The sequence below is a fragment of the Pelophylax lessonae genome (assembly GCF_965119305.1).
Source record: "Pelophylax lessonae genome assembly, chromosome: 6".
In the NCBI taxonomy this organism is placed as follows: domain Eukaryota; kingdom Metazoa; phylum Chordata; class Amphibia; order Anura; family Ranidae; genus Pelophylax; species Pelophylax lessonae.
This window is the reverse complement of record NC_138773.1, coordinates 22,858,640-22,873,150: the sequence shown is the minus strand read 5'-3', so window position 1 is coordinate 22,873,150 and position 14,511 is coordinate 22,858,640. Positions and strand designations below refer to the sequence as shown.

Below are 14,511 nucleotides of genomic sequence, written 5' to 3'. Positions count from 1 at the left end.
GGAACGGAAGCCAGAAGGTGATCGTGACGCCGGGGCGGTGCACCGCCTCCACACGTCACGTCACCAGGTCCATGTCCTCCTGTGATTGGTCCAGGCTGGAGTCTGGACCAATCACAGCCCGGACATCAGAAAAGTGGGCAGAGCAATGCGCCCCGATGACCCCCAGAAGAGCGCCAATCGGCGCCTCTGCCAGCCGAGGGTGGGGTCAAAAACCCTACCCCCCCCCCCCATACCCAGCACTAAGTCCGGCGCCCCTAGTGGGTGAAAAATAGACAATTTTTTTTTTTTTTATTGAATCTTTTTCTTTCTTCTTTTTTTTTGGGGGGCGGCGCCCCTGCGCCCCCTATCGGCCGGCCGCCACTGTCCAGAATGCAAAAAGTCTGTGCTCCAGGCATTCACCTCATGCTGTCCTAAGGAACTACCCCTTTGTGCACCACCCAGCCCCATCCAGATGCAGCAGCTGTCAGATTCTCATAAAGTTCGACAGACAGTTGGTAGCTGGGATGGATTCTGCATCTGAGCCCAGTGTGCTTGAGGTGGGATTCCAGGAGAGGCAATAGGCCAACTACAAGAGCAGGGGGATTTTGGGGAATTTTCACTGCAAACTGAATGTTTTTACAATGGTTTTCTGGCCTACAGGTAGACATGAACCCTCCAATAAAATTTGATCGTCTGCCCATCTATGGCTTGGCCAGTCTTCAGCTTGTGGTCAGGGTTCTCCAGACTCCTCATCCCTCTGTTCTTGTAAATGACTTGGTTCTTCTACCAGAAATTTAAACAAAACTCGAGGTCAAAAATGATGGAATGATTTTCAAATGCGCAGCCCTTCTGTGACCTTTTATAGGTACAATAAATACAATAGCAATGGCTATTGTAACTATGATGTGATCGCTGTGAAAGCTTTGGACCCATTCTGGAGATCCTTGGTGTGCTGGTGACCAGTGACGGCTGGTGCTCCATGGGCCGGGGGGGGGCAGCAGACGGACCGCACCATACACCCCCCCCCCGGACCACACCAGGCCGTGCACCATACCCCGCCCCAGGACCACAGAAGAACCCCAGCAGGACCCCCTGGCTCACTCACCCTGCCTGGACATCTGGACATGTGCAGCAGCAAGCGGCGGCGGCTTTGGCTTCTTCCCCCTCAGTCTTCTGCGTCTCCTCCCTCCTCCTCCATGCCCAATGGCATGGCTTCTCCTTTCGGCCAATCAGAAAACGGGTCTCAGGACCTGTTCCTGATTGGCCAGGAGAAGGATCCGTGTGACAATAGGATCCGTGTGTCACTCATCTGGGTGGGCTCGGGGCGCAGTGCTCTGCGCCCCGAGCCCACCCTTTTTTTTTTAATCACATGCTAAAAAAAAAGCCCCATTGAACTCCATGCGTCCGGCCCTCTGCATGTAGATTAGGGGGCCGGACGCATGGATAAGGGGGTGGCTCCCCTGTGTGGCCCTGATGCACTGCTGGTGACATACTTCTTGCTTTGACTTTCTTCGGTTTCCAGCCTGTGATCATTGCAGCACCCATTCACTTTTACAGCAAGTTTCGGGAACGTGTTTTGGGAATATCGTGCTTGCACTTTTATAAGTATATGTCTCAGACAAGCCCTTTATCCAACAGGCAACGTTAATAGAGCTTCTAGGGACAGAACACCGAGTGACAGACATTCAGAGAGATCATCAAACAGATCCCGATCCTCATCAGGAAACGGCAGACACCATGCACACTCAGGTACCCGTCCAACTATGTATTCTAAAGAATGGCCTTCTGCAGGAATGTAAAATTTATGTAAAGACAACTTTTTCTTTTCATTTTGGATATAGCAGGGAACAGTTATTACACCTGTCAGTAATTATTTTTTCTTTTTTGCCATCTGTTTCCCATTGAGGATTTTTTCCCCTTCCTGTCCTGTAGACACAACAAGGAGTAAGAAGAAATCCCGCCAAAGTGAGAAAAACCCAATTTTAGGAGACACCAATGGAACAAGCACCCCCACTGGAGGATTCCCCCTCTATTCAAGTTATGAAGACATCTCAAAATTCCAGAATGTCCTTCAATATGGTAACTAGGGAGAGCCCATCTACCCAGCAAATAAAAACCTAACCACACCATCCCAAACTTTAGCAACATTTACATTTTTGGATACATTGTTTTTAGAAATTAGAAATTGTCACTAGATTTTAGTAATAATTCTCAAGTTTTTATTGTTGCCTCTAAAGAGTTGTACCCCCACTTCCGGGTTCCTGTGATATAATTTATATGAGAGGAAATAGGGGGGAATCTTCCTAGCTGTAAGAGCCCTCACCACTTTATCCTAAAGTTATTCTATAGAAACTATGGAGAGTTATTTACTAAGCTGGAGAGTGCAAATTCTGGGCAAAAAAATCACTCAGCTTCCAGGTTTTTTTTTTATCATCAAAGCTTTAAAGTGGATGTAAAGTCAGAAGGTTTTTTATCTTAATGCATCCCTGCATTAAGATAAAAATCCTTCTGTGTGTAGCAGCCCTCCTCAGCCCCTCTAATACTTACCTGAGCCCATCTCGCTCCAGCGAGCGCCATTGGCTCTGGCTGCTGTCAATCAAATTCAGTGAGCCAATGAGGAGAGAGAGGGGGGGGCACAGCTGCTTGCTGTGGGGGCACTGAACAGGAGGGAGGGGCCAGGAGCACTGAAGAGGGACCCAAAAAGAGTAGGATCGGGGCTGTTCTGTGCAAATCCAACTGCACAGAGGAGGTAAGTATAGCATTTTTGTTGATTGTAACAAAAAAAAAAAGAGACTTTACAATCACTTCACGTTAGAAGCTGACTGGCACAGCTGTACCAGATTCTGAGTGCTTCGCAAATCTCCACCTTTATACTATAAAAAAAAAAAAAAAAATCTATATATATATATATATATATATATATATATATATATAGACATATGAGTGCTGCCAGCATTGCTGCAGAGGTTGAAGGGGTGGGGGGTCAGCCTGTCAGTGCTCAGACCATACGCCGCATAATGCATCAAATTGGTCTGCATGGCTGTCGTCCCAGAAGGAAGCCTCTTCTAAAGATGATGTACAAGAAAGCCCGCAAACAGTTTGCTGAAGACAAGCAGACTAAGGACATGGATTACTGGAACCATGCCCTGTGGTCTGATGAGACCAAGATAAACTTTTTTGGTTCAGATTGTGTCAAATGTGTGTGGCGGCAACCAGGTGAGGAGTACAAAGACAAGTGTGTCTTGCCTACAGTCAATCATGGTGGTGGGAGTGTCATGGGCTGGGTGCTGCCAGCACTGGGGACCTACAGTTCATTGAAGGAACCATGAATGCCAACATGTACAGTGACATTCTGAGGCAGAGCATGATCCCCTCTCTTCGTAGACTGCAAGGCAGTATTCCAACATGATAACCCCAAACACACCTCCAAGACGACCACTGCCTTGCTAAAGAAGCTGAGGGTAAAGGTGATTGACTAGCCAAGGATGCCTAAACCCTAAAACCAATTAGCATCTGTGGGGCATTCTCAAACAGAAGTTGGAGGAGCACATGGTCCCTAACATCCACCAGCTCTGTGATTTTGCCATGGAGAAGTGAAGGAGGCAGTGGCGTACCAATGGGGGGGGCGGGGGTGCGGCCCGCCCCGGGTGCCACTCACTGGGGGGTGTCAGCCGGTGTCATGCCCGGTGTGTTCAGAGTCAGACAGATCCCGCAGTGTGAAGGCAGCTGCAGTGGCAGCTCCTTCAGTCCGTGCTGCTAGTGGGGGACGGAGCCGCGGCGGGAATAAGGGGGAGGAGCCTCGGCGGGAAGAAGGGGCGGAGCCTCGGCGGGAAGAAGGTGAGTGCCCATTGCAAAAGTGTGTGCTGGATAGGAGGGGAATGGGGCAGCTGCATATAGAGGAATTCATCTTTCTCTATTCTTCCTGCAGCTGCCTGCTGAATAACTGATTCCCCTCCTCTCCCTCCTGCAGGAAGAATAGGGAAAGATCAATTCATCTATATGCAGCTGCCCCATCCCCCTCCTATACAACTTCTTTTGCTGGCCCCCTCAAAGTTCTTAACCTCCTCCAGTGCTCCTAATCCCTCCCTCAGTGCTTTTAGCCCCCCCCCTACTGCACTAGACCCCCCCTGTTCTTTAGCCCCCCCCATGCTCTTCAACTCCCCACAGTGCTTTCTCCCTCCCCCCAAATGCTCCCTGTCCCCTCCAGTGCTCTCCACCCCCCTGATTTTCCCTGCTCGCCCCCCAAGTGCTCCCTGTCCCCTCCAGTGCTCTCCACCCCCCTGATTTTCCCTGCCCGCCCCCCAAGTGCTCCCTGTCCCCCCCAGTGCTCTCCACCCCTCTGATTTTCCCTGCCCGCCCCCCAAGTGCTCCCTGCCCCCCCCCCAGTGCTCTCCACCCCCCTGATTTTCCCTGCCCACCCCCCAAGTGCTCCCTGTCCCCTCCAGTGCTCTCCACCCCCCTGATTTTCCCTGCCCGCCCCCCAAGTGCTCCCTGTCCCCCCCCCCCAGTGCTCTCCACCCCCCTGATTTTCCCTGCCCACCCCAAGTGCTCCCTGCCCCCCCAGTGCTCTCCACCCCCCTGGTTTTCCCTGCCCGCCCCCCAAGTGCTCCCTGTCCCCCCCAGTGCTCTCCACCCCCCTGATTTTCCCTGCCGACCCCCAAGTGCTCCCTGTCCCCCCCAGTGCTCTCCACCCCCCTGATTTTCCCTGCCCACCCCCCAAGTGCTCCCTGTCCCCCCCAGTGCTCTCCACCCCCCTGATTTTCCCTGCCCACCCCCCAAGTGCTCCCTGTCCACCCCAGTGCTCTCCACCCCCCTGATTTTCCCTGCCCACCCCCCAAGTGCTCCCTGTCCCCCCCAGTGCTCTCCATCCCCCTGATTTTCCCTTCTCGCCCCCCAAGTACTCCCTATCCTCCCCAGTGCTCTCCACCCCCCTGATTTTCCTTGCCCACCCCCCTAAGTGCTCCCTGTCCCCCCCAGTGCTCTCCACCCCCCTGGTTTTCCCTGCTCGCCCCCCAAGTGCTCCCTGTCCCCCCAGTGCAATCCATCCCCTGCACCTTCCAACCCCCCTACAATGCTTTCCAAACCCTCTCTTAATTCTCTCCAGTCCCCCCCCCCCACCGTGTCCTTCAGCACCTCCAGTGCTCTCTGCTTCGTCTGTGCTCTCCGGCCCCCCTAGTGCTCTTCTATCTTCTATCATGTCCTCAGTCTCTGAGCATCTCCTATATCATGTCTGTAGTCTCTGACCATCTACTGTATCATGTCTTCAGTCTCTAACCATCTCCTGTATCATGTCCTCAGTCTCTGACCATCTCCTGTATCATGTATGCAGTCTCTGAGCATCTCCTGTATCATGTCTGCAGTCTATGACCATCTTCTGTATCATGTCCTCAGTCTCTGACCATCTCCTGTATCATGTCTGCAGTCTCTGAGCATCTCCTGTATCATGTCCTCAGTCTCTGACCATCTCCTGTATCATGTCTGCAGTCTCTGAGCATCTCCTGTATCATGTCCTTAGTCTCTGACCATCTACTGTATCATGTCCTCAGTCTCTGACCATCTCCTGTATCATGTCCGCAGTCTCTGACCAACTCCTGTATCATGTCTGCAGTCTATGACCATCTCCTGTATCATGTCTGTAGTCTCTGACCATCTACTGTATCATGTCCTCAGTCTCTGATCATCTACTGTATCATGTCCTCAGTCTCTGACCATCTACTGTATCATGTCCTCAGTCTCTGATCATCTACTGTATCATGTCCTCAGTCTCTGACCATTTCCTGTATCATGTCTGTAGTCTCTGACCATCTCCTGTATCATGTCTGAAGTCTCTGAGCATCTCCTGTATCATGTCTGCAGTCTCTGGCCATCTTCTGTATCACGTCTGCAGTCTCTGACCATCTCCTGTATCACGTCTGCAGTCTCTGACCATCTACTGTATCATGTCCTCAGTCTCTGACCATTTACTGTATCATGTCTGCAGTCTCTGAGCATCTCCTGTATCATGTCTGCAGTCTCTGACCATCTCCTGTATCACGTCTGCAGTCTCTGACCATCTCCTGTATCATGACTGTAGTCTCTGACCATCTCCTGTATCATGTCTGTAGTCTCTGACCATCTCCTGTATCATGTCTGTAGTCTCTGAATATCTCCTTTAGCAAGTCTCCAATCTCTTACTCAAACTTAAACACATTGCTAATATTACCTATCTATCTATGCTGAAGGTAGGACTGTGCAGGGGAGGCAGAGAGTGCAAAAGGGGGAACTGTGATTAGAGAGACGGAGGGCAGACTGCAAGGGGCACTGTGATGGGGGGCTGTGAAATTTGTGCAAAAAATATTCTTGAAAACATTACATTTTTTGTGGGTGTTTTTACATTTTAAAGTCGGGGGGGGTGCCAGATATAGGATCCGCCCCGGGTGCCAAATGCTCTAGGTACGCCACTGGAAGGAGGACTCCAGTGGCAACCTGTAAAGCTCTGGTGAACTCCATGCCCAAGAGGATTAAGGCAGTGCTGGAAAATAATGGTGGCCACACAAAATGTTGACACTTTGGGCCCAATTTGGACATTTTCACTTAGGGGTGTACTCACTTTTGTTGCCAGCGGTTTAAACATTAACCTCCCTGGCGGTATGATTCTGTCAGGAATTACGTACCAAAAGCGGTACAATTCTTTTCATGGAAATTTGGCGTTATGTATTATAGGCCTACAATTCTTAGTAATTACTGACTTAAACCTGACCAAAACAAGACTCTAGTAGACATCCCAGATGTGATAAATTTGAAACACAAACGCATGAATTATAATCTAATCAATAATATAATTTTATTATTTAATATATAATATATATAATAAAATTATATTATTGATTAGATTATAATTCATGCATTATATATTTTATATATATATATATATATATATATATATATATATATATATATATATATGTAATATATAACGCATGAATTATAATTGAATCAATAATATAATTTTATATATATATATATATATACATATATGTGTGTGTGTGTGCATATATATACACATATATACACATATATACACATATATATATATATATATATATATATATATATGCATATATATATATATATATATATATATATATACCTGTGTATATATATATATATATATATATATATATATATATAAAATATAAAAATAGTTATGTGTTTGTGTTTTGTGCAACGTTTTGTTTTGTTTTTTGAATTTCCCTCCCTAGTTCCGCTCCCATGCAGCATTGCTGCTGCAGGGAATGGAACTAGGAAGTCATCACACCGACGGAGGACGGAGGAGCGGCGGGACTCTCGGCTGGCGGTCACAGCAATGAGAGATCATCGCTGGATCGCCAGGAGAAGGTAAGAGAACACCGCTGCGCTCTCTGCACATCTACCCTGAGCGTGACTCGGGGATACCGCTCCTGATAGAAAAAATCAACTCCGAGTCACGCTCGGGATCACCGCCAGGGAGGTTAATGGCTGTGTTTTGAGTTATTTTGAGGGGACAGTAAATTTACACTGTTATACAAGCTGTACACTCACTATTTTACATTGTAGCAAAGTGTCATTTCTTCAGTGTTGTCACATGAAAAGATAGAATAAAATATTTACAAAAATGTGAGGGGTGTACTCACTTTTGTGAGATACTGTATATATACACACTGTATATATGTAATTGTTATAATATTATTAGATATAGAGTTTCATTGACGGGTATATGTGATTTTTTAGGAATATATTATTATTTTTTAATACTATAATTATATTAGACAATTACAGTATTCTGCTATAGGCTGCAGCGAATGTCCCATTTGCCAGACAGCACCCATGCATTATGAATGGCCTCAATAAACATAGCCTCGATACGGGGTATTATGCTAAGGGATGTTATTACAATGCCTGAGGGTGGGAAAGGATTAATAAACCTACTGAGGAAAAAGACCCTTTGTTTTTATTTTAGTTTCTTTTTTCTGTTTTATTTCTACCATAAATTTGCTTATGAAGATCAACCTCCAGAAAAGAATTTCAGAGACGATGTCAATGAACAGGATTCCGTAAGACATTCTAATGAATTGGGAACCACTATGATGTCATATCCATCAGAAGTCAAAAGCTCAAGTGGTGGTGAGACAAATTATTCCTCCAGGCTCATATTCCTATCTCTGGACTATTTTGCTACATCCAGACATAAATGTCTCTTTGTTGCAGATAAAAAGAGATTGGAGATGCAGAATCAGTCTGCGTTCGTAAGGAAATGGTCCGAGGGTTCCTCAGTGGACATGCCTGAATATGGCCAACAAATCAACACTACAAAGGAAAAAAGAAAAGATGCCCAAGGAGACACAGAGAGGAGCTCACAAAGAGGTAACACTTGATTGAACTGTCTTAGTTTAAAAAGTAAAAAAAATAAATCTGCAAAATTCATCTGTTGCTTATTTTTGTGTCCTAAAACCATTCTGCTTCAAGATCAATTTTATTTTTATTTTTTTCATGAAAATGAACAGTTGTTCCCAAATCTAAGCCATGTCTGCATCTTTATGTTCATTGCAAGAAATAAATAAATTAATTAATCAATGAATGAATTAGCAATTTCATACTGGAACAAATAAATGCATAGACCAAAAACAATTTGCTGCAGTGGCATACAACAGAACAGGACAATCTGACCTGAGCTGTGGTAGGACACTGCGTCCTGTAGAAAACATTGAAGATAAGAAGCTAAAAGCGCAATAATTATTCCTGGGACGGGGTTAAACTTAACCTATTGGGAAAAAAAAACCAAACCCACCCCCTTTCCCCACTCTATGCTAAGACCAGGGCTTTTTTTCAGCGGGAACGCGGGGGAATGCAGTTCCGGCACCTCCAGTCTGAATGTATGCAATGGCAAAGAGGTGCTGGGGTCAGTGGGGTGAGCTGAATGGCCTAATGATGCTGGCTGTTGGGGGATCTATTGTTGCTGGGGGGAATATATTGTTGCTGGAGGGCATTCTGTTGTGGGGGGGGGGGTGCTATTGTTGCAGTGGAGGATTTATTTTTGCTTGGGGGAACTATTTTTGCTGGGGGACTATTGTTGTTGGGGGGGGGGTCTATTGTTTCAGGGGAGGATTTATTGGGGGGGGGACAATTGCAGGGGAGGATTTATTGTTGCTGGGGGCTATTGTTGTTGGGGGTCTATTGCTGCTGATTGTAGGAGATCTATTTTACTGTTTTTCTAGTTATCATTAACAAATATCATACAAATTGCCTAGAACCACAACATGATACTTGGTTCTGTATTCTATAAAAGGGGGGGGGGGGTACTGGGAGGTGGGTAGAGGGTGGAACCAAAGGACAGCGCTCGGGGGGTGGAGACAAGGGGTGACTCAGAAGAGGGGAGTACCTGCATCTATTCTCGGAGAAAAAAAGCCCTGGCTAAGACCCTCTGGTACTTTTACCTTTACAGTTTTTCTATTTTATACTTTTACTATAAATTAGATTATGAAGGGCAAACTCCAAGAAGGAAGCCCAGAACCAATGTACAAGAACAGGATTCCAGTATGACCTCAGTACAATCGGGAGTCAAAAGCTCAAGTGATGGTGAGACAAATATTCCTCCAGGCTCATATTCCCATCTCTGGACTATTTTGTGATATCCACTTATAAATCTCTCTTTGTTGCAGATAAAAAGAGATTGGAGATGCAGTATCAGTCTGGGTTAGCAGGGAAAGGGTCAGAGGGTTCCTCAGTGGACATGCCTGAATATTTCCAACAAATCAACACTACAAAAGAATGTGAACAAAGCCAAGATTCTAGGGAAGACCCAAACAAGAGCTCACAAAGCGGTAATGATTGATTGATTGATTGATGCTTAGTTAAAGCAAATTTAATTTATTTTCTTTTTTTTTAACCTAATTACCTTTTTATTGATCTTCAGTTTGCTCAACATCTATTGTTTTCTCATCAGAAAGAACAGTTGTTTCCTTATCTAAGCTTGTCTAAGCCATATCTGCATCTCCATGTTCATTACAAAAGATAAATACATATAAAAAGTAAAAAAAATACAAAAATATTAGTAAATAGACAGTCTATCAGATGTGAGCTTGTTTGGTTTCTGGTGTGCATACCTTTTGAAACATTCTGGGAAGCATTTGTACACCCCTGACCATCATGACATCTTGTCACCTTCTTGGATGTTTGCCTGTCTTGTTGGCCCCCTCTCCTCCACAGCCCCCGGGGAGAACTACATGGACCGTTTGGGGATCTTTTTCTATTCTCCTTCATCTTCATCTCCAATGGGGAGTCTTATGGGAACCATGAATCTACTTGACTGTTTACCCTGGTTTGGAAGTTCCTAAACCTTGTGGAAAGTCTTCCCAGAAGAGTTGAAGCTGTTATAGCTGCAAAGGGTGGGCAACTCAATATTGAACCCTACGGACTAAGACTGGGATAAAGTTCATGTGTGTGTTGAGTGCTAGAATGTTTGTTCTCGCTCTAACGATTGCGGCGATATCACACATGAGTGGTTTGAACACTGGGTGCGACTTGCGCATGCGTATGCGTTTGCTTCTGCGTGTGAGCTCGGAGGGACGGGGCGCTTTAATTTTTTTTTATTTTTTATTTTACTTTTAATTTTTTATTTTTACACTGTCCCTTTAAAAAATATTTTTTTTGATCACTTTTATTCCTACTACAAGGAATGTAAACATCCCTTGTAATAGAAATAAGCAGGACAGGTCCTCTTTAATGTGAGATCTGGGGTAAAAAAGACCTCACTTCTCACATCTACACTTAAAAGCAATAAAAAAAATGTAATTTTTTTAATTTGGCCTTTTAAGGCCGTTGGGCAGAAGTGACGTTTGACGTCGCTCCAGGTCCTCCAAGGGCATAGAATTGACTGGGGGCCATCTTGCCCTCACTCAATTTTCTGCCCATCAGGAGAGGGGATTAGATCTTTTTTCCCCACTACCGACGGGTCCCGTAAGCAGGAAAAATTACGGGAAGCGTCGGGAAGGGGGTGGGGACCTCTCCCGCCACCCATAAAAGTGATCCCGCGGCAAATTCGCCACTTGGACCACTTTTATACTAAAGCGGACTGCCCGCCGTGTAAGAAAATACCGGGGTTATGGCAGCAATCTGCTGCCATAGCCCCCGTGTTTAGCGCCAAAGTACCGACGTAAATACACGCTGGGCGTGAATTTACACGCTGAATTTCCCTCCCTAGTTCCGCTCCCATGCAGCATTGCTGCTGCAGGGAACGGAACTAGGAAGTCATCACACCGACGGAGGACGGAGGAGCGGCGGGACTCTCGGCTGGCGGTCACAGCAATGAGAGATCATCGCTGGATCGCCAGGAGAAGGTAAGAGAACACCGCTGCGCTCTCTGCACATCTACCCCGAGCGTGACTCGGGGTTACCGCTCCTGATAGAAAAAATCAACTCTGAGTCACGCTCGGGATCACCGCCAGGGAGGTTAATGGCTGTGTTTTGAGTTATTTTGAGGGGACAGTAAATTTACACTGTTATACAAGCTGTACACTCACTACTTTACATTGTAGCAAAGTGTCATTTCTTCAGTGTTGTCACATGAAAAGATAGAATAAAATATTTACAAAAATGTGAGGGGTGTATTCACTTTTGTGAGATACTGTATATATACACACTGTATATATGTAATTGTTATAATATTATTAGATATAGAGTTTCATTGAAGGGTATATGTGATTTTTTAGGAATATATTATTATTTTTTAATACTATAATTATATTAGACAATTACAGTATTCTGCTACAGGCTGCAGCGAATGTCCCATTTGCCAGACAGCACCCATGCATTATGAATGGCCTCAATAAACATAGCCTCGATACGGGGTATTATGCTAAGGGTTGTTATTACAATGCCTGAGGGTGGGGAAGGATTAAAATAAACCTACTGAGGAAAAAGACCAAACTTGCCCTTCGTTTTTATTTTAGTTTCTTTTTTCTGTTTTATTTCTACCATAAATTTGCTTATGAAGATCAACCTCCAGAAAATAATTTCAGAGACGATGTCAATGAGCAGGATTCCGTAAGACATTCTAATGAATTGGGAACCACTATGATGTCATATCCATCAGAAGTCAAAAGCTCAAGTGGTGGTGAGACAAATTATTCCTCCAGGCTCATATTCCTATCTCTGGACTATTTTGCTACATCCAGACATAAATGTCTCTTTGTTGCAGATAAAAAGAGATTGGAGATGCAGAATCAGTCTGCGTTCATAAGGAAATGGTCCGAGGGTTCCTCAGTGGACATGCCTGAATATGGCCAACAAATCAACACTACAAAGGAAAAAAGAAAAGATGCCCAAGGAGACACAGAGAGGAGCTCACAAAGAGGTAACACTTGATTGAACTGTCTTCGTTTAAAAAGTAAAAAAAATAAATCTGCAAAATTCATCTGTTCCTTATTTTTGTGTCCTAAAACCATTCTGCTTCAAGATCTATTTTATTTTTATTTTTTTCATGAAAATGAACAGTTGTTCCCAAATCTAAGCCATGTCTGCATCTTTATGTTCATTGCAAGAAATAAATAAATTAATTAATCAATGAATGAATTAGCAATTTCATACTGGAACAAATAAATGCATAGACCAAAAACAATTTGCTGCAGTGGCATACAACAGAACAGGACAATCTGACCTGAGCTGTGGTAGGACACTGCGTCCTGTAGAAAACATTGAAGATAAGAAGCTAAAAGCGCAATAATTATTCCTGGGACGGGGTTAAACTTAACCTATTGGGAAAAAAAACCAAACCCACCCCCTTTCCCCACTCTATGCTAAGACCAGGGCTTTTTTTCAGCGGGAACGCGGGGGAATGCAGTTCCGGCACCTCCAGTCTGAAAGTATGCAATGGCAAAGAGGTGCTGGGGTCAGTGGGGTGAGCTGAATGGCCTAATGATGCTGGCTGTTGGGGGATCTATTGTTGCTGGGGGGAATATATTGTTGCTGGAGGGCATTCTGTTGTGGGGGGGGGGTGCTATTGTTGCAGTGGAGGATTTATTTTTGCTTGGGGGAACTATTTTTGCTGGGGGACTATTGTTGTTGGGGGGGGGGTCTATTGTTTCAGGGGAGGATTTATTGGGGGGGGGGCAATTGCAGGGGAGGATTTATTGTTGTTGGGGGCTATTGTTGTTGGGGGTCTATTGCTGCTGATTGTAGGAGATCTATTTTACTGTTTTTCTAGTTATCATTAACAAATATCATACAAATTGCCTAGAACCACAACATGATACTTGGTTCTGTATTCTCTAAAAGGGGGGGGGGGGTACTGGGAGGTGGGTAGAGGGTGGAACCAAAGGACAGCGCTCGGGGGGTGGAGACAAGGGGTGACTCAGAAGAGGGGAGTACCTGCATCTATTCTCGGAGAAAAAAAGCCCTGGCTAAGACCCTCTGGTACTTTTACCTTTACAGTTTTTCTATTTTATACTTTTACCATAAATTAGTTTATGAAGGGCAAACTCCAAGAAAGAAGCCCAGAACCAATGTACAAGAACAGGATTCCAGTATGACCTCAGTACAATCGGGAGTCAAAAGCTCAAGTGATGGTGAGACAAATATTCTTCCAGGCTCATATTCCCATCTCTGGACTATTTTGTGATATCCACTTATAAATCTCTCTTTGTTGCAGATAAAAAGAGATTGGAGATGCAGTATCAGTCTGGGTTAGCAGGGAAAGGGTCAGAGGGTTCCTCAGTGGACATGCCTGAATATTTCCAACAAATCAACACTACAAAAGAATGTGAACAAAGCCAAGATTCTAGGGAAGACCCAAACAAGAGCTCACAAAGCGGTAATGATTGACTGATGCTTAGTTAAAGCAAATTTAATTTATTTTCTTTTTTTTTACCTAATTACCTTTTTATTGATCTTCAGTTTGCTCAACATCTATTGTTTTCTCATCAGAAAGAACAGTTGTTTCCTTATCTAAGCTTGTCTAAGCCATATCTGCATCTCCATGTTCATTACAAAAGATAAATACATATAAAAAGTAAAAAAATACAAAAATATTAGTACCGTATTTTCCGGCGTATAAGACGACTGGGTGTATAAGACGACCCCCCTAATTTTCATCTACCAGTAATACTTATACTGTACTTAGGTTACCTTGGAGATATTATACTCGGCGTATAAGACGACCCCCCATTTTTGGGGGATTTTTTTGAGGTTCAAAAGTAGTCTTATATGCCAGAAAATACAGTAAATAGACAGTCTATCAGATGTGAGCTTGTTTGGTTTCTGGTGTGCATACCTTTTGGAACATTCTGGGAAGCATTTGTACACCCCTGACCATCATGACATCTTGTCACCTTCTTGGATGTTTGCCTGTCTTGTTGGCCCCCTCTCCTCCACAGCCCCCGGGGAGAACTACATGGACCGTTTGGGGATCTTTTTCTATTCTCCTTCATCTTCATCTCCAATGGGGAGTCTTATGGGAACCATGAATCTACTTGACTGTTTACCCTGGTTTGGAAGTTCCTAAACCTTGTGGAAAGTCTT

The 14,511-nt window shown here is 44.8% G+C and overlaps 1 protein-coding gene across 1 annotated transcript in view; it reads left to right on the top strand.

The window, feature by feature from the left end:
- The window catches only part of LOC309558486 (uncharacterized protein), a 105,331-nt gene that overhangs the window by 74,503 nt on the left and 16,317 nt on the right, over positions 1–14,511 (top strand). Inside the window, exons 7-15 of the mRNA XM_082261557.1 lie at positions 1,912–2,058; positions 8,002–8,121; positions 8,206–8,361; positions 9,472–9,573; positions 9,657–9,818; positions 11,990–12,109; positions 12,194–12,349; positions 13,458–13,559; positions 13,643–13,804. Of these exons, the coding sequence (XP_082117683.1) occupies positions 1,912–2,058; positions 8,002–8,121; positions 8,206–8,361; positions 9,472–9,573; positions 9,657–9,818; positions 11,990–12,109; positions 12,194–12,349; positions 13,458–13,559; positions 13,643–13,804 (1,227 nt within the window). The remainder of the gene's footprint in view (positions 1–1,911; positions 2,059–8,001; positions 8,122–8,205; positions 8,362–9,471; positions 9,574–9,656; positions 9,819–11,989; positions 12,110–12,193; positions 12,350–13,457; positions 13,560–13,642; positions 13,805–14,511) is intronic.